We start from the raw sequence: 26334 nt of genomic DNA, 5'->3' as shown, positions 1-26334 counted from the left end.
GATTGGTATGGGGTGAGAGGTAAGAAGTTTAATATTGTAGTTTAAATGTTGCGAAGGATAGCGAGAATTTATGTTTATTATGCAAGCTGTAGGAGACTAATGGCATTATCAAAATGGAACCCAGGCCAATCCAGGGACTATATAAAAATATAGGTTAGGTCTTACGCTTGTGCAGTTTCGTGACGTCAGTTATCCCCCTCCCCCCATTTATTGCCGCGTAAGCTTCAAAATATTGTTCTTTTATTTCAATTTGTAAAAACTCCTACTTTTTCAATCGTAACGCAAAACAATTTAGATGTAAACACATTCCCTTCTCACCATGGCCAACTTATTTCCCAATATTTTTTACCAAGCCCCCATCCCCCTCCCCTTCCCTTCTATTTTTTCTTTTACGTACGGCAATTATGCTGCACAATTACGGTTTATTCAAAAGGAAACAAAATACTTTTTTGCAATAAAATATGATCAGATACATTTATTAATTTTCTGTAGATAAGCTTGATTAGCGTAGAAGATGCTCTTATTGGGAAGAAAGAATACCTCAAAATAAATGTGCAGTGTACTTAAAGGTTTTATGACACTGTCACCTCAAATTTTTTTATTATGGTGTGTTTTACTCAATTTTTCATGATGAATACGAATCTGGCAATTGTTTCCCGTAATTTTGTCTCAATTCGACACAAATCAGGAAAAAGATCACGGTTAGGGAACGCCCACTAAAATTGTTCGAAAGTCTACCGATTACGTAATCGTTGTGTGACGTCATCAAGGGAATATCAAGCAGTGGGATCGCTCCTCTATAGCACGCACGCGTATACATTGTTATCCATTCATTGAATTCTCACAAGTTCTCGCGATATATCTTAAATTCAAGCACAATCATGAGTGATCTTTCAGGATCAGAGAGTGAATATGATCCTGCCCACTTGTCATCTGATCAAGATTCTCCATGGTCGAATTCAGAGAGTGAGCGAGAAGAAGAATTTGCCAGAGAAAATCAAGAAGAGGCCGGTCCTGATATTCCTGCTCAGGCTGCTGGCATGCAAGCAGTGGGTATTTTGCCGTATGGTGACTCTACTACATATCGACCACCTCTTTTGAAACCGACCACTTTCTTACCATGGTTTCCTACGCGTATAATTTAAGTACGCATGGGACTACGAGTAATGCGCGACCTGATCGAACGAGACTCACTTGACCAAGCAAAATGAGGAGGAAACAGGTAAGAAATTTATGGAATTATTAAAATATGCGGTTATTATGTAGTTATTTTCGGTGAACTTACATGTAAATCCACAATTGAGGCGTTTAGAACACATTTCCGTCCATTTTTTGTCGCAGAATGTTTCGTAGCCGACAGAATCTCCGAATTTAATGATGACGTCATACGGCTGTCTGTATGTCGCCAGCTACGATCACATGCCATATATTTTATACACGTTATGAGGCGTCTCAAAGAAGAGATAAATGATCATGATGATTATAATGATGATGATGATGATGATGATAGAAATAATTGATATAATTGATGATAATAAAGCTATATGATATTAATTAAATAAGAGAATGGAGAAAAGTGTGATTGTATCAGAGAAAGGAATGTGGGTGACGAATGTGTTGGATGATGGATGACGTCGAATGTGCCGAGAATAGGGTGACGAAAGTGCCGAGAGCAGGGTGACGAAAGTGCCGAGAACAGGGTGACGAGTGCCGAGAACAGGGTGACGAAAGTGCCGAGAACAGATGCTGTTGAATGCGTTTCATTCATAGAAGTAGTTAATGAAATATTTTAATTGTATTTAGATGATATTAATTAGATGATATTCATTTACAAGAGACTTCTCTCAGAATATTCATTATTTATCAATGTTTTTTTCTTCTTTTTCTGTAGGAAAAACCCCAGTGTATCCGACGAAGGAATTATCCTCGACAAAACTTTGAGAGAGCTCTGGCCTTGGTCAACAAAGGGGTCTCCATAAGGAGGGCAGCGCTCAAGTATGGAATCCCCAAGACCACATTACTTGACAGATTACGGGGAAGAACCAAATCAAGCATGGATCTTGGAAGGGGTTCGATTTTGACCCAGGTGGACGAGAGGGCTCTGGTTGAGCATCTGCACAAGCTCTCATCATATGGCTATGGCCTGACTAAAACCCAGGTAATTTATTAGTTTTGTGTTATTTCAATCATATTTTAAACCATGGATTAATCAAAGATATGCGATGTATGAATAAATTGAAAGTAAAATGAATGCATTATTCTTATGCTTTGCAATTTTTGCTTATTTTTTCCACAGGTTATTCATCTAGCGACCAATATGGCAGATGAACTCGGAAGGAGAGAGGGAAAGGCCAAGGGAAGACTGCTATCAGACACTTGGTACCGCCTCTTTAGGCAACGATGGCCAGATCTTCGACTTGTGGCACCTAGCAAGCTCCAGATGAGTCGCGCAAAATCGACGACGGCTGCAGTTCTTTCATCATACTTTGAGGAACTCCGTCAGGTCATGGATAGATACGATCTCAGAGACAAGCCATACCACATATACAATGTTGATGAAACCAACATCAATGCGGAGCATAAGCCGCCGAAAGTTGTTTGTGGAGATCAAGGATCCAGAACGAATGCTATAACATCGCATCGGATTGCCACTACCACTGTCCTGGCTTGTGGTAATGCAGCTGGTAGGGCTCTTCCTCCATACTACGTATTCAAGGGCAAGAGGATGATGCCAGAGTTGATGGATGGTGCACTACCCGGGTCAAAGATGACACTTACGGAGACAGGTTGGAGTAACGGAGCCGTCTTCTCCAAGTTCCTGACGGAGCACTTTGTGCCATCCCTGCCTCCAAGAGAAGATGGTGAATATGTCTTGCTCATGTACGATGGCCACACCTCTCATATCAGCACCACGGTCATTGACTTCGCCAGGGCAAACCAGGTCATTCTCTTTGTGCTGCCAGCACACACTTCTCACATCACTCAACCCCTTGACGTCGCCTGTTTTTCTGCTATGAAATCAGCGTATAATCAAGAGTGTGCCCTGTACATGCAGAAGAACCCCGGACAGGTGATAACGAGATATGAAATCGCTTGGCTCTCTTTAGCAGCATACCTTCGAGCTCTCAAGGAAGAGAATCTTAAGGCAGCATTCCGGAAAACAGGGATCTTTCCACTTGACCCGAATGCAGTAAAGATCGGTGAAGTGTCGAAGACGAGCACACTCGTGACACCGACGTCATCCACTACCCCTTCAGAAGAAAAACATCAGATTGGTCCTATGGGTGACATGGGCGAAGCCCAAGGATGGACGAACCAGACACCCAGTGAAGCAGATTTGTTCCTGTCATCGAGAACACCTTCTCCTCCTGAAGCAACACAGAAGAAAAGAGCAGTCTCCAAGAAATACTACAGGGCTTCAGGAGTTAGCATAACAGAAAACAACATCTTTCTGAAGCTCATCAGGGCAGATGAGGAGAGGAGCAAAGCGAAGCTGTCGAAAGGGAAGGAGAAGAAAGCTACCAGTCAGGCAGGGCCTTCATCATCAGCAGCAGCAAGTAGGCGACTCTTCGTCAATCTACCAACCAGTGACGATACGGATGATGAAGAAGATGAAAATCCATGCTGTGTGTGCAGGAGAAACACACCCCCTCACCCTCCTCAAGACCATGTCGAGATCTTCTCCTGGGTGGCTTGCGACAGATGCACACACTGGGTCCATCAAAAGTACTGCACGGGGTCGAGCCGGAAATTTGGAAAAGACGACGTATATATGTGCCCTTGCCATTGAAAAAAAGAAAGGAAAAAGAAAAATGAATTCAAGAAATATATCTACATCAGATAAAAGTTAAATTTCAAAATCGTGTTCAGTAATCATTTATTGTGTTTGACAGCTACATGAGTGCGAAAGAGATAATTGACCTTTGAAGATTTGTAAATGGGATAAGAGCACTTTTATGAATGTTGAGTATTCAGTTGTTGAAAATGTATATAAACAGAGAAAAGAGGAGTGTGAAGATAGTAAAAAAAAAAATGTATGCATTAGTGTGTGTGAGGGGGGGGGGGTGATTTGATGAATTTGTTTATCTGAGTAAATGTGCAAGAAAAAAAATGGTGGATCAATTGATTTTTTTTTAAAGAGCATGATTGAGTGAATTAATTAGATAATAACATTGATAACATGATGATGATGTGATAATAGTAACAATAATATTAACAATGAAAATAATGATAATAATAATATAAAAAACAAAAAACATAAAATAACTATCATATTGGTAATGACACAGATGATATAAAAAATATGTTTTCAAAAATGACAAACCAATGATAATAAAAAATGATGCTATTATTGATTCTGAAAATAATAACAATATGAACAAGGAAACATAGAAGAAAAAAATAAGAGGAATTAAGCAGAAGAATAAAATATGGGAGATCATGATAGGAAGAAAAAAAAGATTAAAAAACGAAAAGAAGGAGAAAAGGAAGAGGAAGGAGGAGGAGGAGAAAGGAAAACTACGAAAGTGGAAAAGAAAAGAGGTAGGAAGTGAAGAAGATAAAAAAAAACCTTAGACAAGAATAAGAACGCAAACAAAGCATATGAAAAAAGAACCCGGTTCACTAAGCGTGCATAATCAATAGAGGGCGGGTGGTCGGTTCATAAAACGGCTTAAAATAGCGCAACGAAAAAACAAGCTTTTCGTACGTCGCGCCGTTCTATTCTGGAAGGGATCGAGCCAATGTCGAAGTTAAATGACGTGAATCTACAGAATTTGTTGCTCAAAATAGGTGATTTTCAGGTAAATCTGATAAATATATGTGTCAATATCATGCTTTTAACGTTAGGTGGTCGATAAGGGGTAGGTCCAACCATACTCACATTCGAGCCAGAGTTTCAACCAGGGGAAGAAATTCGGAATGTTGGTGCCATCCAAGAAAATGACATTGAGGGTAGACTTGGAAACAACAATTGGTAAGTTTATCTCATACATAATACTCCGTAACTAGTACCCTGAGTGTCTGATAAACATGATAAAGATGTCTCAGCTGAGAGGGTCGGATTGGAAGTGACAGAGCAGTTGCGTGCGCTGCAGCCGCTGCTACCCGACGCTTCCGGCTGGAAACACAGCTCAGTTACGTTGCTAAGCCGAAACGAGTACGAGGCTGGTGAACGGATCTGTGCTGTGGCTGCTGCCCGATGCTCATGTGGCTCATGTGAAAATGAATTTATGAAAAATGTGTTGATATTGACCCAGTAGCATTTTGGTGTACCGAATATTAATAATCTCTTCTCATTTTTGAAAAATTTAAATGAGAAACTAGGAATCATTTTACTTGACTAACACTTGGTAACTTTCAGTCTAAAAATGTTTTCATTCATTTTTCAAATTTCTGTTCATGCAGGTGTTCATGCAGCGGAGGATGCCAAGCAATGCCTCGAGTGGTCGAGTCTTACTGCTGCAAAGAAGTGGCTCAGGTAGTGGCGATGATGGAGCGGTACACTGCTGCAGAACTGAACTGCATCACAGAGCACCCTGGATTTGAAGGGGTTTGTCTAAATCCGTGGGTTTTAGACACTGCATACTTGGGGTATCGGCAGCAATATGGTGACAGGGCACGGCATGATGCAACTGAGAATGAGTGAGTGTTTTTTCATGAACAATTGCACTTATTTTCTGCAATCAAATATTTGAATAAGAAAATTATTAAAAAATGATTTTTATCAACTCAATTGTCCTGAATGGTATCATGTTTTATATCATTTAAAATTATGAAAATATGTATCATAAGGTCAGTGTTGAGTGTTGTAATGAGCTACGGTATATATATATTTTTTGAATGGTTATTTAGCAGTCTTCAATTTTATTCTTTTTTGACTCGGAGGTGTTGAATACATGTACAACCCCCTCCTTACTTATGAATCACCTAACATATATGCACATGTAGTAGTCAGCATAGGGGGGGGGGGGGGGGGGCGTCCCCACCCCCTAAGTTTGAGGTGGGGGACAATCCCCCCTAAATTTTTTGTCGATCACCTTTTTTTTGTCAAAAGGTTTCCTTGTTCCCCCTCTGAAATTTTGGTTGATAACATTTTTTTTTTGGAAGGGGGGGGGTTGCTTGTCAAAAAATGTTGGTGTTCCCCTCTAGATTTTTTTTTACCTCCGCCGCCATTGGTAGTCAGTGGGATTTTGGGGAAAATTTAATGATGTAGATTTAGAAATCATGTGATGTTCTGTATGTGATTTACTTATTTTTTATTTCTATTTATTGTTTTGTAGGAAACGCAGGCACGTTGGCTATCGGCAGCTCGCAAGATGGTGTTGGGGATTTCTAGGCAGATCTGTGCGCGTCCCCCTACCTTCCTGTGCGGTGACTCACATCCGAGCTACTTATCCATCGGATATTTACAGAGGTTTTGAAGAAGCGTAGACCTTCTTTATGTTGATTTCAATGAAGGCACCTCTGAATCAACAGATGGCTGATTCCATTGCAATGACTGGATGTACTTAAAGTCTTAAACATTTTATCGAGTGCCATTATTATTTTGTGATCTCTCAACTAGAAGTACATGTAATTTTAAAGAAATTTTTTGCCAAGTATACCTGGTATGTAGAAAAATTTCTTTTTGTCACATTTTTTTACTGATAAAAAGTCATAATGATTCTGTTTTTATCACTGCTAAAGACAAGCACTCAGAGCTGTTGTATTATTGTATGTTTTGATTAAATAACAGGAAAGTACTGAGTGTATTTATTTCTGTTTTCTTTAAATAAAGGTGTTCAAACCCACTTTATTTTCTTGCGTTCTTTTCCAAAGTCAGTTAAGGCAGTCTTATTACAGTCCACTTCTGTTATAATCTTGATATTTATGGCAGCACTCATGCAGTACATATGAAATTGGTACTGGAAAACTGCCTGTCATTATAAATCACTATATCTGATTATAATTATAACAAGAGTGAACTAATGAAACCAAACATTTTGGGTATGTTTTGGCCTACAATCTAGGCAGTGGCCGGTGCTATTCTCTTTTGCTGCCAACTGTAAATGTAAACTAACAACGGTTTGCAGCCCACAGCTTATACATGACAGTCTTGCATTGGTCAATTTTTTTAAAATTATGGTCAACAAATTGGTGTGGAAGTTACATACAAAAATTCTGTGTTATCCATTGTCGATAAACAATGGCAACTATTAATGCAGGACCGGAGTGTATAGGTTGTGCTACTTTGTTGCCCACTGTTAACGGTTGAACGCAAAAGACAATGGCAGTAGCCCCGAGCTAGACTACAGGCTAGGGAATGTTGGATGATAGATGAATGATTGAATGTGGCAAAATTGCTTCGACTTAAAATGATTATAAGGTAGACTTAGGCAGAGTTACCTGTACTTAAATTCAGAGGTATGAGCATTGTACAATGTAGATTTGATGGAAGTGGAGGACATGTGAAAGAGGGACACAAGAGCGATAGTGGAATCTGGGGCCTTTTTCATAAAGTACTGTGACTGTTGTAACTTTGCCATTATGGAAAATAACCATGGTAACATTGCTCAGCAGCCAATAAAAATCATGGTTACCATGGTAGTTGCCATAACGACAAAACTACCAACGGTTGTAACTCTTTATGAAACAGGCCCCTTGAGTGCATGTAAAGAGGAATCCAACCAAGATAAAAAGTTGTTTTATGAGGGGAAAGAAAAGTGAAAGTGGTGAAAGTGTAAACGATATCGGAGTAACAAGAAAGTTATTAATTTCTGAAAGTTTGTAAAACTTTGTAATTTGTATACCGTTAACTATCATGGAGGCTTCACCGTATTGATGCTGTCATCGTGATGGAGGATAGGGAATATTTTCCACTTGCCTAATATACAAAAATGTGTATTGCATAAAAAGTTATTTTTATTCACATTTTTACTTAAAATTATATATTTTTTGCTCAGGAACATAAAAGATGCTGATATTTCAAGTACGACCGGCAGGGCCCCTACTTATGGGTAATACACAATTCCCTGATAACTGAGTATACAGCCCATTGGAAAGTTGTCCATGTCACTTGTTATAATTTACTTTCCAAATTGCCAACTTGCAATGTACTGTACAGTCTCGGAGATCTCATTTTTAAACCTACATATAAAAATCCTTTATGGTTGCCATCAATATTTAGTCTAAAGATAAAATAGTCCACTCCCATTATAAGATTTTCCAGGGCAAATCAATTACCTCTAAATAAATGCGGCATCGATTTTACACTTTATAGTTGCATAAAAAATATGTGAATGCACAGTTTAGACATTTGGAGCATTGCAACAAGAGCGTCCTTCCAGTGCACATATAATGGTAGTGGACTGTATAACCATAAACTATGCAGTAGCTGTAGAAAGACAAGAGACAGAATGCTTTTTTTTGGTTAAAAAATTCTGCAAACTATTATATTCTCAGAGAAGCATTGATTTGAAAGCAAATATGAGTGCAAGAGACATAAATATGAACAAATATAAGTTGGACAATAGACATGTTATGGCTTAACTTGTTCAGGACAATCAACCTTATGTGGTTAACGTAAATAATTTTTGTTTCAGAGCTATAAAAAATACACCAGGTATATTAGTGAGAGAGAAAAAAAATATGCATACATTGTACTCGTTGTTGAGTGACCATACTGCCAGGAATTTTATGAAGATAACCTTTAAACTCCTTAAATTGGCAACACATTGGAAGAATTGAAGACCAGTGTGTTTCATCGAAATTGGTGTTAAAAAATATCAAAGTTCCAAACCATGTATGTTGGTTTCAAAGACATCACATTCAATTAGAAGCATATAGCTTTAAAATAAAAAATATTGCTGTTGCCCATTTAAGGAACAAAATGTGATCACTTTAGTTGTTAAATAATTCCTGTCCTGAATGGGTTAAGATAAGTATAAACATGGAGGTAGTTTACAGAATTGCATGTACAAATGCTTGAAAAAAAAAAGATATCAAATTTTAGTAGATGTTACATCAGGGAAAATTTTGGAAGCTACCTGAATCATCAAATTCAGCTGTTTAAAACATGGAACACTTTGAAATGCATTTCAAATGTATTTTGACCACTTCACCTACATTTATAAACACAATCACATTTATCCAAAGAAATATCTATGTAATACATGATATATAACTTCTTTCACAGTTGCTTGTACAAATGCTTTAAAAAAATGTTTTCTGATTTTAGTAGCCATTGCTTCAGGTCATGCAAGATTTTTTTGAGCTACATGACACATACCCGAGTCATCAATTGCAGCTGGCTAAAACGTGAAATACTTTGACATGCACATCAAATGTACTTCAACTACTTCATCTACATTTATAAATACAATCACATTTATGCAAAGAAATATCTACTTATTACATGCAAATAACACAGTAGAGAAAACATTCTGATAATGCTCTTAAATCTTTAACATTTTATACAATTATTGCAGTAACTAATATTCCGAAATTGTATAGACCATGAAAGCTTTTTTTTGGAATAGTTGTTGGAGCTAGTGGTCGTAACCGGCCAGCATGAGAGATTTTGAACCACAACTCATGATAATAACTGACCACCGTTATAAATGAATAATGTTTCTGACAAAACTCCTTGCAAAGAATTGTGCATGTGTTACTGTTGAACAAATCTTTTCCAAAAGTATTTCCTTAAAATTATGTTACTGATCACTCACAATTATGTGGAAGACTTTACTGTTGAACAAAACTCAAACAAATATAAATCCATAATAGATATGATTCTTTTTGTTTAATAATTTTGAAGCAAAGGTACCAAATTGCTCAGTCATCTGATTTGCCTTCACATTGTTATTTGTACAACTACATGTACATCAGAGATGTATGTCTTCATATCAAATTTGCTAAAAAAAAGTATACATACAGTTCATCAGATGAAAAATGGCATGTTTAATCATAAGGAATTTGATCGTTTCTGGTTCAAAAGAGTAACTAAATTTTCTCTTAAATGAACTTATGTGTTCAATCTTTCATTAGTTCCAATTTATCATGAAGCTGTATACGATATTAGCATGATAGGATTTACAGTTCACTTATTTTAATTAAAACGACTTCGGTGATCCTGAACAAGTTCCTCCTTGGAAGGAAAGGTATATTCACTGCATAAAGATGGCGGGGCATCCTTCCTCTCTGGCAGTTGAGATGATCCTGTGCACAATCGTCCGACCTCATCCATCAGATCATCAACAAATTCTGAGATACAAAATGGTCAAAAAGTGAGGTTCAACATGTACAGGTCAGCTACACCAGCTAATGGATATTCAAATATGTTGGATGGTATAGTTTTTACCAGTGTTTTTCTTATGCCATGTTAGTATGCTATAAAATGTACCACCAATGGGCATCAAGGAAAAAAAATGCTCCCTAATTTTCTTCTCGAGTAATCTAAAGCCCAATAGATTATATTGTTCAGAACAGTTATAGTGATCAACACAACACATGAGAAAAGTATGATTTAACTGATGTTACTCTAGTAATGAATCATTGCCATGGAATCATCCTTTTTCACAATATGTTACTGATATGATGATGAAACTATAGTCGATAACACACAGAACAAAATAAACTCACTGAATGTTTTTGCTTCCTTAACAGCTTTCACTGATGCCTTCCCTGGCTTGTACTTTGGTTTGCTGACCATGTACCGCTTGTCCCCTTTCAACGTTTTTGCCTGCTGTCGGTTTCCATTTTCATTGAAGTCCATAGCGGCAAGTCTGAGCCTGAATGATAACCAGAAAATAAATGCATGGAGTAAAATCATGTCTAATACAGTGCGTCCCAGAAACAGAGAATTATCAAAGACTTATCGCAGCATAAACACAATGCAGCATGCAATTGCTTTATATTTTTCACCTAGTTTAACTAAGATATTTCATCCTTGCAAAAGAAAAACAGTTCAAAAAAAGGATACCAAAAAGTCACTTATCAGGGCTATCTGAATTTTAAAAATAGAAATGTCTGCTCTTTAATTAGATTTCCAAACTACATGGAATAGTCACGAAATACCAAAGTTAAGTTTATTCAAACTCATGCTTGAATTTCAATTCTATAAAATGAATGTGGCCTCTTACTATCTGTCAGACTTTTTTGGGGGAGGGAGGGGGGGGGGGGGATTATAAAACCCTTTGCATCATTCCATATGGGTTTAATCCAAACATTTGATCTACCTTTTTTAATAAGAGTCCTATATATATCTACTTTTGCTTGGAATTATTTTTTGTGTATGCTAAATAAAGAAACATGCTCCAATGTAACTCTTCTCAAAGAATATATAGTGCAGTTACCTGCTAGTCATTCCTTCATACGAATAAGACTTCAGCTTAGGCGCATACCGGTTCACCAGACTGTGATATGACTCCAGGGAGGATGTCTGTTGGTCTCCAGACAGCTTTTTCACATCGTTCAACAACATGGTGCTTTGCACGATACCTGTTAGTTTTTCACAGACTTTTGTGCCTGAAAAATTGATAAAAAAGGAACCGAATCATTAATAACAATAATAATAATGCAGTTCTTATATAGCATATTTCAGACCTGAAAGGACTCTCAGTGCACTTTAATTAAACAATTGTTGCCTTGGGTAACCAGTGTATCATGCCTAAAGAGCAGATGACGTCATAATTACAGTTTTCAAAATGGAAAAATGCAATAAAATAGAATCAACACACTTTATGAGAATAATGGCAAAAAATTATAATGAATGGTATTGGTAGGCTTGCTGCACACATAATGCTGAATTGCATACTAAGTTCAGGAAGGAAAAATACAATATTCATAAGGTTTGATTTTTCTTGTTTCATATGATACAGATCTAACATTAAACAAATGAATCTTATTCCTGAATTTACCTGGTGTGAGCCATTTTTTCTTGCGACCTTGAGCTTCCAAGTCACCATGAAGACACTTGGGAAAGACTTCAGAATGACCTTCATGGATCCCTTGGATGTGGTTCATAAGAGACTTCCACTTGGCCACCCTTAGATCGTCTTCATCCTCTTCACAAGTTGCAGCCACCCAATACATATGGTTGGTGATGCTTGGTTCCCATTGCACAAGTTCTTCACAATCCTTTTGCTTTGCCAAAGCATGCACCTTCTTTCCAACACCTAATATAGGTAATAAAAAATATACCAAAACTAAAAACAAAAACAACAAAAATACCTGAATTGATGACATCATGCGAAATTTTTGTCATAGATAACTGCCTCACATTTTATTTATACAAAAAACCAAATGCAAGCATGATGCAAAAGAGAAACAAGGATATGGAATGTGAAATAGAAGCATTAATTTCTGGACTAAATCACTACTTGCTTCACATGAAATGACATCACAGAATTCAGGCCTTTGACAAGTGAGATACTGCTGTTTTTTGAAGCTTGCTAATTTGAGTGCCTGTAAAGCAAAAAACTCGCTTGGCAAGCAGTTAAATTAGATAAAACTCCCATTGTTTTCTGAGTATTTGCAGCTTTCCAAGAGTGTATAGTTGCTTTTGCTTAGGACCAGGAGTTCAAGCACTAAATATTTAATAATAAACAAGTCAAATTAATATTTAATTTTAAATATATTTTGAATGACACAAATGCATGATAATTACTCACCTTTGGATACATGCCAGACATCATACACATGAATAATGTGTGGAAGTGTGATTCTGATGTATTTGGCAAGTTGTCTATGTCGGTCCGTTACCACCTTCCTGATTACTAGTCCCTTGTCATCAAGAAAGTTGACAACTCTCTTGAAACCTTCCAACTCCATATGGTATGAACCCTTCACCTCATTACTCTATGAAAAAACAAAAAACAAAGTATGAATTAACATTGCATAACACACAGGAGTGATAACATGAAATACCAGTTAGGGGCTTGAACATCTAAATAGCCTTTAAATTTAATCAATTTAAACTGACAGACATGAATACAAAAAGTAACCAAGACAAGAGGAATTATGCTTCAACTTAACCCGTCTTGGAAAAATGCAGATTATTTTTATTTACTTTCTATTTCATGAAATAAAACTAGGCACTTGTGGTCATATGTATCATGGGAACATGAACTAAGGACAGCAAATCAGACCCACCTGAACCAGCTGAAAATCGACAATCTTGTTGATATTCAATTCCAGAGCAGTGTATACCCCAAACTTTGCGGAATGTCCTGGGCTATCCGCTCTTCCATCGCCCCCAATGGTGAGTGGCAGACCCCGTTCACACAGTTCAGTGAGCAGATGGTTCTGTTGCTTCTGCCATTGGTTGGTGATAGCTGGATGCAGAACCTTCTTCTGGTGTCTAAAGAAAGTCCTGCGTGAGTGCGTTGCTACGTTGAAATGTTTCAGCACTCGCAGCGACTCACTGGGGCTCCCGCCAGCAAACAATATTGCTGCTGACAGCTGGAGGTTGCCAGCAGGATAGGGGCCTATCCATGGCTGGCTCTCCCATGTTGTCGACTTCTGGTCACAAGATAGGCACTCCCTTGTCACAGAAAGGAGGCTTCCAACTTCTCTCTTTACAAGGGACACATTTGAAGACTTGCAGGATGGACAAAACTGCAACAGCTCCAAAAGCTTGGACTCAAAAACAATGTATTTTTTTTCCTTGTGTGGAGGAATACCTTTGGCTGGGGCTTCCCATGGGGCCTTTTTGCTTGGTCGCCTTTTCCTGTATTTGAAATAAAAGACAACAAATGAAATTGTTTAGAAATACAAAAATAAAATCCTTAAAGACGATGTAAGAATTTCATCAGCCTGCTGTCGCTGTAACATAAAAGAAAAGTTATCTAAAATGCATTATTTATTGAATTACTATAATATGTGTCTGAGGTTTTTCTCAAAAGAATTTACAGCACTAGTATTGATTTTGAACAGGATAATAAAAGAACGAACCGTTTTCTCAGTCTTTTTTGTGGCTTGGCAATTACACGCTCATCTGATGATGAAGATGAAGATGATGGTGGCTTGTATCCAGGTGAGGAGGGTTCTGCAGCGTCACTTTCTGGTGATGATATCCTTTCTTCCTCCACTTCCTTTGAATCAACTTTCTCTTCTGGTATATCCCCTTTGTCAAAAGAGGTCCCTCTTGAAATAAAGGCTGGAATATCGGGTGGTATCTGTGAGCCTGTGTTCTGCAGAAGTACAACCCTTTGTGACCCTGAAAATGTACATTTATATTTTACTTTTACTTTGGTTGTGAAACAAATTTTCAGACATAGGGGAACACAACATATCTGCAATCCAGGGTTTAAGTTATCTATGGCCCGGAATATACTGCGTAGGACTTATTCTTTAAGTGGATTTGCAACATTTACACCTTGAAATAAATCTATTATCTAGAGCATATGTTTACAAAAACTTTCCACAACTTACCAGCACCAGCCTCAAAAGGAAAATTGACAATATAGATAAACAAATGAAAAATAAACTTACGTTTTACTCTTGTTGCTACAGAGACCTGTATCCCAACAGAGGTTGTAAGGCCATGCTGCTGAAATTCCATTGCTGGATCTTTGAACGGCTGTTAATTGGATATCAATACAGTAGCCAAGATATGCTGAATACATTTACACACTGGTCAGTGACATGCAAAAAAATATATACATAAATAAAGTATGGTTTCCAGCACAAATACTAATCAAAACTACACCTGAATCAATGTTTGGATAAACTGTAATTTCAGTCACAGCCAGGTATGTTAAGACTTGAAGAGACAAGTATTATGAGTTTTTCATGAACCATATGTCTTGTTTGAATCACATGCATTGTTTTCTTTGGAAAGAAAAAAATGTCAAAATAATTTACATGTATCTTACATTCTACTGAATTCATTGCCATTGATAATTTACTCAATACTATCCTTTATTTGCTGCTAAATTAAACATACCTTTATGTTTGTTTGCTTTCATGTTTTTTTACGGGGAGGGGGTGCACAATTTGAAAACAAATTCATACCTGTTCATCAAAGGATTCTTCAGACTCAGATGAATGTTCATCTGTCCATTGGCTGCATCCTGGCTCATCAGTGTCTGATTGACTTTCCATTGATGTGGGCTCCACTGCTGACCCTTGTTCCTCAGCATCCCTAGCCTCAACAGATGTTGACAGCAATTCATCCAGCATCTGTGAGAATAATTTGAATAAAAAATGAGAGAAAATATACACAATAGCCATGTGTTCTTACTTCTAAAATAATAAACTTAAGGAATTAATAACGTATAAACATGCTAATTTTAGCCTTTGGGCTGTGTAACATGTATTTTTTTAATAGCGAAATAAACCATGATTGAATTGAATGAAATTAGAAATCATCTTCCTTCAGATGTATTTTTCATTCAGACCTCGGTTAGATTTCACTACCTACTTATAATGTATGATGTACGGCAGTGAGTACAAACTGTTACAAAGTCACCCACACAATTTCATCCATGCATTGTATGGAGTAATCATTGGTGGGATAAGAAAGTCCAAATATTACATTTTAAATTTTCAATACGAGAAATTAGATGTATGCATATTTATTCTAATTTGGGGCATCTAATTTGCTGAATTGGTAAAATAAGCATTAAGTATTACAATTATTAAAAATCATAAAAAATAGAAAAAGTGAGAAATTAATTATTGGTGGGACATGGAACCTCTAACGTTCTAACATTTTATTACTCTGAGGGCTATGTATAATAATATGCAAATTAAGTCATGTCAAAAGACAAAATGATCTATTATATTTTGGGGACATTTTAAAACTTATTTCGCAGAGTACAAAAATTGCATCATAGCATCTTTAGGCAGACTTTCTGACTCATCAAGTATAAAAATGTAATACCACGAAAAAATAAAAAATACATGTACAATAACAAATTAGTTTTTTTTTTAATATAATTGTCAATTCATTCATTCCACTGTATAGATCTGCAAACTGCAACCATAATGACAATTGAGATGTTTCATTGTATTTATATCTCATTCAACCACTTAACTTCATTTAATTTTATTCTGCACATTGTATACATTAATCCCTGTATTGTAATTATTAAATCCATTCAGTTATGTTGTATTTGCTATCATAATTTTCATGCCTTATTATATATCTAAATCACTTCTTATAGAGCCCAATAGTTCATACCATTTTCATTATTTCTGTACACTATTAAAAGATTATATTTCTATCAATTTTTTTTTCATCTAAAATTTTATAGATCTACATGTTATAGCTCCATGGCATAAACTATTTATACAATCATAATTGTGAATATTTTAACTCTGTAAATTATTGCATGAACAACTTTGTACAAACATAAAAACATAAAACATATAATACCATGTTATTGAGAAGGTTCCTTTCATGCAGATTTGTTTACCCTTCTCATGACTTTGTGTAAAACAAACACTGAATTGAATTAATATAAAATATGACAATAGGCCTGGAATCTGGATCTAGAACATAATTTTTTTTTTTTTTTGGCTTTTTAAAAATAAGGTAAAAATACTCTGTTTTAATTACCAGGGTAGCCACTTCAGTTAGGAAACTGGTCTACCACCAGGCCCAGCATAACATAATAATTAATACCTGAATGTAATTGTAATTATTATCCTTCTCCAAATCTAAATGTAGAGTGCCTAGAAACTAGTATTTTAGTAAGGCAGGAGGTCCCACTTTTTATGACTCGGTCGGGGATCGAACCCAAGACCCCCGTTCATACGGCGGGAGCTTTACCACTAGAGCCATCATACCCAAAAAAAAGGTTTGTATATTTCCTTACTTAAAAAATGAACCACAATGGCACAAACAAGAAAACTTTTAAACATTTGTAGACTTTGTAGACCTGTTTCCAATGTCATGAAGATGGAGCCTGGACTCTTGAGGAAAGTTTGAGGATCACTTTAATTTCCTTTTTCATTGTTTTTTATTTTGAAGGCATATCCTATGGTTTGTTCCCCCAAGTCTGCGCACATGCATATCTACGCAATTCTAGTAAAAGAAGATACGCAACGGGCACAAGCTCTACACATGCAATACATTGACAGGTATTGAAAAAAAAATATGACTCAAAATGGTGGAAAAATAATGAATTTAGGGAATTACATTTGACAGCATAAAAATGTAGCCTTATCAAAATCCTCGAATCGTGTGAAAAGATCGAGTGCGCAGACATGGGGTAGGCCCTATCATTTTTTTTTCAATCTGAAAATGACAGCCCGAGGCTTTTTCAAAAAAATCCTATAATTATCTTTCCTTTTTTAATGAGAAATTTAGTATTACCATTTACCATTACTAAAATACTAATAATAATATAAGGAACATTATTAACTGAAAGATTTTGTAAAATAAAAGGAAATTCATGTCAAATTGTTTAATTCGCAGACTGTCTTGGGTTGGGGCCCACCATCATAAAGTGATAAACACCTTCTTCAAAATAAAAAGAAATAAAATAAAATAAGGAAATTGACGTGATCCTCACACTTTTCGTCGTTGAACTTGAATGTTTAACTGACTGACCACAACAATAGCAAAGATAACAAAATGTATTATGCTCACCCTCATTTTCTTTCGTTTGTCCGCCGCTGTCCGAGATCCACTCCTCTTTACTTGCATCGATGTCCCGCTCCTTATTTTAGGCACAGCGTCAGGCTTCAGCCGCCGGGTCCTCTTCATGCCAAAAGCAGCATGCAACCCGTCATCAAAATCTGCATCTTCGAAGTGGCTACTGCACACCACGCTCCAGTCACTGGGGCCGCTCCAATTTGCTCGGGTCAACTTCACTTTCGAGACCCATATTCTGCGTAAATTTGCATCTTTGGGAAACAAATGTAAGCTGGCACCATCCTTCGTAGTGTTGCTGCAGCCTCCGACGATGCATCTCGCCGGCATCTTGATATTATCGCAAATATCACAAATGTACAAAACTTTTCCAAAAAGAACTCGGTAAACTTTCTTAACAATACAGCGCTACAATACGTAAACACAATAGACGAAAACTTTTTACGTGGGCGATCAATTGCGTTTGCTTAGCTGCCGGATTCCCTTGATGACGTATGGTCACGTGACTCGCGAGCTCAAGATTTTTCGATCTTTTTCTGGAGGCGGGGCTTATGAGCGTGAGAAACTAAGAAATTAACTTCTAAAACCAGTAATATCTTATTAATCCGAGATAAATAAATGAAATTAATATTGTTAAAATTCTTAGAAAAACAATTGAAAACTAATAAGAGCAAAGTATAGTTGCATGACTCAGAACCTTTAAATAGTGTAAGGATTCTATCGATAGTAAAATGAGAAAATTGTACGATCAGGGATAATGTACGTCTATTGATTACACACGGACAGTAATCAAAAGGTACGTTATATTTATCAATATCCACCACCTAGGCTGGTATATAGTTCAACTATCCACGGTTATCTCACTTCACTTTTCTTCCGTTTATGAATACTAATAAATGTCATATTTTTGACACCTTTTCCTGTCGGGTTCCTGCGTGGAGCACGGCATGGTATAGGGCTACACCTTGTCTAAGGAAGGTGACCCACATACGCCAAAGATGTTAACCTGAATATCAACACCGGAATATTGAAAGGAAATGATAATAGAAATATAGAGGAAATGTACTTTTAATTTCCTTAAAGATCGCAAACAAGACGAAATAATGGAAGTACATATTAGGTCGATGAACAGCTCAAGGAATAAAAGTGCATCTTTAATATAAGCATAAATAACAGATTGATTGATATATATTTCTGTGTGTAAGTAGAATCATTTTACATACGTGTATCAATCAGAATGATAATTTAGGTATAAGGGGCCGACCTTTAACGTCACCATCCGAAAGACATGACCCTAGCTCGAACCTCTGCATTCTTTTGCTTATGATAACAAGAAAGTTTTTGATCTAAATGGAACCAAATGAAATGACAAGGGTATATCATTATGCATGAAATAATTATAAAGGGCTTGCAAAATAGTAATTAATGTCCAATTCGGCTAACTTTCCAGTTACGTATGACTGTAGTCAAGAGCATTCGAGAGGCTGGGGTCGACTTTACCGAAAGCTACCAAGGACCCTCTCGACCGGTTCAATCAAAATCGTGCATGAAATCCCGTGCAAGAGTTCGGCAACATCAAGTATTATGTGTTAATAAGCTGTACTTTTTTCGAATGTAAACTGATAATGTGCATGCTGCTTTGTTCTTTTCTTATTAATTTATTCTGTTATATTTTAAATTACTTTATTAATCATATGTGATTTTATACAAAATTATGAAAACCCTATAAATACCTTTTTTTAAAGAGTTCGGCTACATTAAATCATGTTTGAGGCATGAAAATATGTATGGAATACCTGTTACATAGGTAACAGTGCTTTGAACCCATGGCTTTGTCATTCAAAGGTTTACTTCAACCACAAGACTACCGCAATACATCGTTCTCGAAGCGTTCTGAATGAAAAATAAACACAAACTTGCTTTTCAAATGTCAACATCATTTGAATCCTAAACAAATTCAATAATTCACAGAATCTTGATGGTAAATGTGAATATGAGTGCATAAAGTTTGAAGTTCATTTTGGCTTTAAAGAGAAAGAATCAAAGACAATATTTCATTATGTCGATAAAAATGTATGCGGTAAATCTTTAATATTTTGTCTGGGGTTCTAATTCTGACGTTTGATGTGAGGGCAAACAAAATATCAAATATCAATATCACTCTAACAACAAGTTGATTAATATCTTTATTATCTAAAAAGTTTAAACAATTTTGTTTTAAGTTCTAGCATTATATATAGCAGAGTGACGGGCTTAAACAATGTGCTTAAAAATTTAAACAGCGTTTTTCATGTTTTTACAGTGTATATAGGACGAAAAACAAAGAGAGAAAGGGTGAGAGATTGAGAGAGGGAGTGGGGTTGGCGGAGGGAATATAATTGTAGATATACCAGATGCCAAAAAAGGAGGAAAGCGTGACAGGGCAAAAAGGTGTTGTGAAAATGGAAAATCATTATGACTATATTGGCCTAATCCTTCAACCTGTTACATTTTAATGTATCGGAAAAGAGGACAACACCCATATCACGTGTACAGATCAAAGCATACCGCCAGACATTCAAAAAGGTGTTTTCCTCCGTCATGTCCATGTATACATATTTATTTCATCCACCCCCACTTCTTGATTCTAGCGAATAAAATATCGGTCAAAATGACTTCACGGCTGACCTGCTAGCCAAATTGTCGTGACTCTTTTGACGTGTTTTGTTTTATCGAAAGAACAGTCGTTTGCCCTCGAATAGTTGAATATCTGTAAATTATGAGAGGAAATGGGATCAATTGGATGCGGAAATGTGGGCCTTATGATATCAATTACATTTTCATTGATCCCATTTAGATGGATGTCCCGCGAAAGGTTCAAATACAGGTTGAGTATAATGATTATAGCAGATTATCGGGGAATATTATTTTTTTGGTGATGTAATTTCGAAAGAAAAAAAAATCAACCGGAGTTATTAGAGAGTGCATTGATCAGTCCTTATTTGTTTTATTGACGACTCAAGTCGGGAACACATCCATCCATTGCATCCCGCCTCCTTGAAGAACAAGTGGTAGGCCCTATGGCAGGAATTCGAAATCAAACAGTCGATTGCACTTAATCTGTATAAGTTTCATTCACAGATAACAATATTTAACTATAATTAATGTTCTCGTTTCATAAAATTTCATTGTCATCTTCTAATTCTCCCTTATAATGCTGTTTAAGCATCATTATTATCACCAGCATAACTATTTATGGGGATGGATGTCTTCGTTTTATTTTTATTTTTTAGTTACGTTTTGTTTTCCTTCTCTATCCATTTGTAAGTATAGCCTATTTTCTTTGGATCAAGTATTCAGGATTTTTCCCTTCTTGTTAGATGATTGTTTCCACAGTTGTAATAAAATTAATGTTATCATTGTTGTCGTTTACTTTTTTCATATCCAAAAGCGTTCATAAATGTCATTTTCGTCCAAGTCACAGATACGCCAACATTTTCTCCGATATGAGTCAATGTGTTAATGGATCTATAGGGCAGGTATAGGGTGAATGATCTTACGTGTAAATGCCTGATGAGTTTAACACCCAAATCATAAGGCCACTCGATTGCCAAATTGCTAAACTCATAACACTTGTGTCACATGGATTGAAGCTAAATAAGCCGATTAATGTGAACGGGATTTTGTCATAAGATCATAAAGATGAAATCGTTCTGTCCATATTGCATTGATTCAAAGGTGACAACTATTTGCTATTTATATCATTATCATTGGTCACGTACTACAAGCGGTGGCGCCACAGAGGGGGCGCCGGGAGACCGGTCGCTATATTTTTTTCAGTGGGGGGGGGGGCTATAAAACTATAAGGGCGATAACCCCTATCAAAACGTCCTGGCGCCGCCCATGTGTACTTCCACTAACGATCGGTCGACTAACGGCATCTGCAAGGAAGGGTCATTCTATAAGTCTTGACTTGGAATTGTTGGTAAAGTAGAAATGAAATTAGATTTTATTTCTTTCGGGAAAATAGTAAGTGCCCGAAGTAATATTATACAGAACGTGGAATTACAAATCATATTTATATCCCAAGATTGTATTATGGAGTTTTTTGGGGGGTTTTTAGGGTCATCAGTTGGAGTACGCTATGGAAGAGGGGGGGGGGGGTGTCGCGGTCACGTGACTTATCAGGTTGCACTGCCAACTGTGACAGGCAGGAATGAAATCTGCGTTTCATATTCATTCTGCTCTGGATTGAACCCAAGCTCTTGCACTATAATGCACAGGAAAGGAATAGCAGGTAGAGAGGTTCAGTGATGGGGAAGGTGTAGGGTGGGGTGGGTGTGGAGGGGAGGGGCTAATTAATTAGTCAAACTGGTACACAATTATTCGGTCATGAACCTATATACTGCTCGCTGGTTTGGGTTCCTAATCTGGTATTCAGTTTTCCCCTGATATTTCCTCGATCTTAAAGGTCAAGTCCACCTCAGAAAAATGTTGACTTGAATCAATAGAGAAAAATCAGACAAGCACAATGCTAAAAATTTCATCAAAATCGGATGTAAAATAAGAAATTTATGACATTTCAAAGTTTCGCTTATTTTTAACAGAATAGTTATACGAACGAGCCAGTTACACCCAAATGAGAGAGCCGATGACGTCGCTCACTCACTTTTTCTTTTGTTTTTTATTGTTTGAATTATACAATATTTCAATTTTACGAATTTTTCGATTAGGACCTCCTTGCCTGAAGCACAAAATGTTAAAATAATGGAATTCCACACGTTCAGAGAGGAATGAAACTTCATTTCACATGACAATGACGAGAAAATACAAATAAAATACAAAAGAAATAGTGAGTGATGTCATCGACTCTCTCATTTGGATGTAACTGGCTCGTTCATATAACTATTTTGTTAAAAATAAGCGAAACTTTGAAATGTCATAACTTTGTTAATTCACATCCAATTTTGATGAAATTTTCAGTGTTATGCTTGTTAATTTTTTCTCTTTTTATTCAAATCAAAAGTTTTTGTTGGAGTGGACTTGTCCTTTAATGATTAGACGAATGATCCCGCATTCGCACCCGGGTAAACGACTCCAGACCGACCAAATCTAACATTTTCATTATTTCAAATGACATACCATCGGTCGGTTTGGAGTCGATTTTGATGGTGTGGCTAAATCAGAACATTAATTTTGTAACAGGAAAGAGGTGGCATGGGACTGGGGTGCAAAGTAATAGCCGCATATGTCTTTGACCTACTGTACCTTTCTGCGATTATATTGACCTATATCAACAATTATTCATTTCATGGTTTACATTTTATTTCCAGTAAAACAATCATACACATACTGCAGCTAAAAATGCTGAAATGTATGTATTTACAAAGATATTACAATTGAACATGTATAGCATAAAACAATAATGTAATAATGATAAAATTACATTAAAAAATACGGTATACAATGAAATTACAATGAAAATATACACTTTATGAGTTATTAAGGAGGTTAATCAAATATGGTATTACACTTTGTTTAAAACGGGAGGTCCTGCATTTGTATTGCATATACTTTTGTTTATTGCGTAAGTTCATGCCAATAGCTTTCCTTTCCGGAAACCATTTTTTTTTTACAATGTTGATTTTTGCTTATAGAAACTGCAAAATCAGTGCATAATTGTTGACGTCTATCTTTAAGTGTATCCAGTTTGCATCGTTTTAAAGCATCTTTATAAGTTTAATAAATTTGACCTAAGATAATTTTACAAACTATTTTCTGAATTCTTTCTAGTTTCTGTACATGGTCTAAAGTCAAACTTCCATTAAACACAGGTACACAATATTCTAAAACAGGGCGGATGTATCCGATATATATTTGTATTAAGTCAGAAATTGGTAATTTATATTTTTTCACTAATCTAAACATATAAAGTTTTTTATTGCACTAAGGCCACTGAAGCATCAATACTTCTGGATACTTGTTTCATATGAATAAATACAAAATTACGATTTCCAGCACAGGTCGTGTTACACATTATGAATAGCGGTCATTATGAGTTCCAAGCACATCTGCCAAGAGGTTTCAGAAACAGTAATGTTTCACAGAAAGTAAAAACCATCATCATGATCATGAGCCGTACATTAGCATTTCTTAAAGGTTAACAATCAGGCTCGTTAGATATTTGGAGTTTTGTGATTGAAACTCTTTTCTCTTTTTTTGCGACAAAGTCATGATGTTGGTCTGTTTTGGTAAAATGTCATCATACCACTCCTAGAATAGAAGCAGGTGAAAAGATTAATTTGAAGATGACCCTTGTCGCTGAGCTCTACTTCTTCCCTGTCATAAACGTGATGGATTGGTTAAAACTCAGTAATTTTGAAATTAATATCAGAAACAGCTTTTTAGATCCTCCAATCGAGGTGAAATCAATTCCATTGAGAGTTGTCAGATGAATGATCCGTAAAAACCAAAACAATGTGATGTAGGTTATTATCCAAAGGTCATTGGTAAGAGGGGCATATGAGTGGAAAACATCGCATCATTGTAAAACCTTTGAAAGAAAACCGATCTGTGAAAACGTTATCTTGATTTCCAATTACAGTAGTTAATTATCTAATGTATTTAATTTATTTTTTATTTATGTTGTTTAATTACCCTTGTTGAAATTCCATATCTATTTCTGAACGGATTGGAAGCCATTGACTATAATCGGTGATTTTCATTTAAATTCTTGGACAATTATTGGTTGCTAACTGCTTCGAAGGAAACGTGGAAGAAGATCATAGAGATATCACCGGATGCTCTTATAGAGCGAGATCAATGGAAAGGCGCCCAGTCTACAGTATTTACATCAATGCTAATTTAATGTATTGATAAACTCATTTTTAGAATACGATATGTCATATTTTATTCATTCTTCTGTGTATCAATTCTTATTATTGGATGAAGGTCATCATGATCATGATTGTAAAAGTTTATTAAGAAAATGATAACATAAAAGATTTATAAACTGATGTATGTTTTGATTCATCCAGGAAGTCAAATATCGATGGAAAAAATAAATCTATTTATCTGGACTTGTTGAAGCAGAGGACAGTTTCACGTCCGATCCTGGACGCTTCTTCAGCGTTTCCTCGACGTCTCCAAGACATTAACATCGACGGTGCTTCGGCACCAATCGGCAACGAAGAATTCCCGCCAGTTCAGAAGAGCTGAAGAAGCGTCCAGGATCGGACGTGAAACTGTCCTCTGCTTCAACAAGTAAGTCCAGATGAATAGATTTTTTTTCCATCGATAAAAGATTTATGCTTTGACTTATTTGTACATTCTATGTGGATTGTTTAATGTTTAAGCTGCCTATTATCGATAATTCTATGAAGTTAAAAAAAATCCGTTTCCACTCTACAAAGTCACATCGATGCATAACAACCGTTAACTTGTAAGAATGGTATTTCACATCTAGCAAACTTATTTCATTCATCTGTTCATTCTTTTTCACTAAAAGATGGAATCGAAGAGCTTGCTAATCTTTTCAAAGTCAAACTCGTCCATCCATAAATTCTAAATCTCGGCGTATTGACACCTGCTCAATTGATTCAATTATCTTGTGCTTAATCCGCAGAACATATATGTTTTAATTTCATTCCATTGAATTCTAACATATAGCGCGACAGAATGACTGACCGCAAGGTCATATCAAAAGATAAACCAATAAATCCATAAAGCAAAATCCATATCTCCCAACAATGTCAATACAAGGTGCGCCGATGAGGCGGCGAAATTTGAATAATCTCTCAATTCAAAGTCGACAATGGGGGAGTTTTAAAAATAAACTGTTCAATCAATTCATTTTGCTGAAGGTGTTGTATTCGATGTTAAACACACAAGGAGGAGACAGCATGGGAACGTGTTGGTGTTTCTTTGATAAGTTGTCGTCAAAGATTTAAAAAGGTGGTGTTTCAATGTGTCTCTTCAGAATAAGATTGGTAGTGACATTGTATGAGCTGTAAATAAAAGATATTGATTGTGGTTTGGGGTGACGAAATTCATGTGGGTCAATGTCACTGTGTAACTGAAAGCCTTTATTGCAATGATTCATATCTCTTTTTTGCAAGAGACAGTGGAGGATATCGAAAATCAAGGCTTGTGCGAGATTTTTTTTTGCTATACAGGTAATAGTTCGAGTCCGCCCAAAATAAATATAAATGAAAATTAGTAATATTTTTTTAATTCTCAAGTGTATGTTTACGGCTCGCCCCCTCCCCCCCCCCAAAAAAAAAAATGTAAAAAATCTGTAATTATTATTGTGAATGTGTATGGACCGTTGTCGTGTGGAGGACAAAACAAAAACGGTTTTCGTGAATGCATTTTCCGATATTATATATTCATATGAAAATCTGTTGATTAGAGGACATCATTTTTAAGAAATTGTAACTAGCCTATTTCAGAGGGAGGGCGCTGTATAATTGAAATGTAATATTCAAATTTTCGCCAAGAAACAGTGGATGAAAGAGCAATGGTCATTCTATAAGCTTTTCTAAATTTGTGATGATACTCCAATAAAATCAACATTTAAAAAAATCTTTACCAAAGGCAGTCTTTAAAACTTACTGAAACCATGAAACTCGTATTTTCTTTTCTGTAACCATGGTAATACTCAGATTACCCGGGATGTCCTTCATCTCTACATTTATCATATCATTTTCTCCAGCATATCGATAGGTAAACATATACTGTACTTCTCACAAACTTCCATTGAATTAATGTATAGC

The 26334-nt window shown here is 36.2% G+C and overlaps 3 protein-coding genes across 3 annotated transcripts; 2 read left to right on the top strand and 1 right to left on the bottom strand.

Moving 5' to 3' along the window:
- Positions 1–1831: 1831 nt before the first annotated feature.
- LOC121431436 lies at positions 1832–3813 on the top strand. The gene is made up of 2 exons (XM_041629004.1): positions 1832–2158; positions 2297–3813. The coding sequence occupies exons 1-2, from the start codon at positions 2054–2056 to the stop codon at positions 3788–3790; spliced, it is 1599 nt and encodes a 532-aa protein (XP_041484938.1). The 5' UTR covers positions 1832–2053; the 3' UTR covers positions 3791–3813.
- An 84-nt stretch (positions 3814–3897) lies between these two features.
- Positions 3898–6772, top strand: LOC121431171. The gene is made up of 4 exons (XM_041628678.1): positions 3898–3901; positions 4867–4975; positions 5407–5643; positions 6282–6772. The coding sequence occupies exons 1-4, from the start codon at positions 3898–3900 to the stop codon at positions 6430–6432; spliced, it is 501 nt and encodes a 166-aa protein (XP_041484612.1). The 3' UTR covers positions 6433–6772.
- Positions 6773–8467: 1695 nt separating this feature from the next.
- Positions 8468–18198, bottom strand: LOC121431169. The gene is made up of 10 exons (XM_041628677.1): positions 17579–18198; positions 14995–15162; positions 14473–14560; positions 13933–14197; positions 13132–13729; positions 12651–12837; positions 11898–12155; positions 11334–11505; positions 10621–10769; positions 8468–10242 (listed from the first exon to the last, which is right to left on the bottom strand). The coding sequence occupies exons 1-10, from the start codon at positions 17909–17911 to the stop codon at positions 10088–10090; spliced, it is 2373 nt and encodes a 790-aa protein (XP_041484611.1). The 5' UTR covers positions 17912–18198; the 3' UTR covers positions 8468–10087.
- Between the last annotated feature and the right edge of the window lie 8136 nt (positions 18199–26334).

The sequence above is a fragment of the Lytechinus variegatus genome, chromosome 17 (assembly GCF_018143015.1).
Source record: "Lytechinus variegatus isolate NC3 chromosome 17, Lvar_3.0, whole genome shotgun sequence".
Classification (NCBI taxonomy): Eukaryota; Metazoa; Echinodermata; class Echinoidea; order Temnopleuroida; family Toxopneustidae; genus Lytechinus; species Lytechinus variegatus.
The sequence above is the reverse complement of the archived record's forward strand: the minus strand, read 5'-3'. Positions and strand labels throughout refer to the sequence as shown.

Excerpts from the sequence above, each read along its gene's own strand:
- LOC121431436 (XM_041629004.1), top strand. The coding sequence starts at position 2,054 with ATGGATCTTGGAAGGGGTTCGATTTTGACCCAGGTGGACGAGAGGGCT. Across the intron at positions 2,159-2,296 it reads ATGGCCTGACTAAAACCCAG|GTTATTCATCTAGCGACCAA; the intron begins GTAATTTATTAG and ends TTTTTTCCACAG.
- LOC121431171 (XM_041628678.1), top strand. Across the intron at positions 4,976-5,406 it reads AGACTTGGAAACAACAATTG|GTGTTCATGCAGCGGAGGAT; the intron begins GTAAGTTTATCT and ends CTGTTCATGCAG. Across the intron at positions 5,644-6,281 it reads CATGATGCAACTGAGAATGA|GAAACGCAGGCACGTTGGCT; the intron begins GTGAGTGTTTTT and ends ATTGTTTTGTAG.
- LOC121431169 (XM_041628677.1), bottom strand. The coding sequence starts at position 17,911 with ATGCCGGCGAGATGCATCGTCGGAGGCTGCAGCAACACTACGAAGGAT. Across the intron at positions 14,561-14,994 it reads AAGAATCCTTTGATGAACAG|CCGTTCAAAGATCCAGCAAT; the intron begins GTATGAATTTGT and ends TCCAATTAACAG. Across the intron at positions 12,838-13,131 it reads TCGATTTTCAGCTGGTTCAG|AGTAATGAGGTGAAGGGTTC; the intron begins GTGGGTCTGATT and ends GTTTTTTCATAG.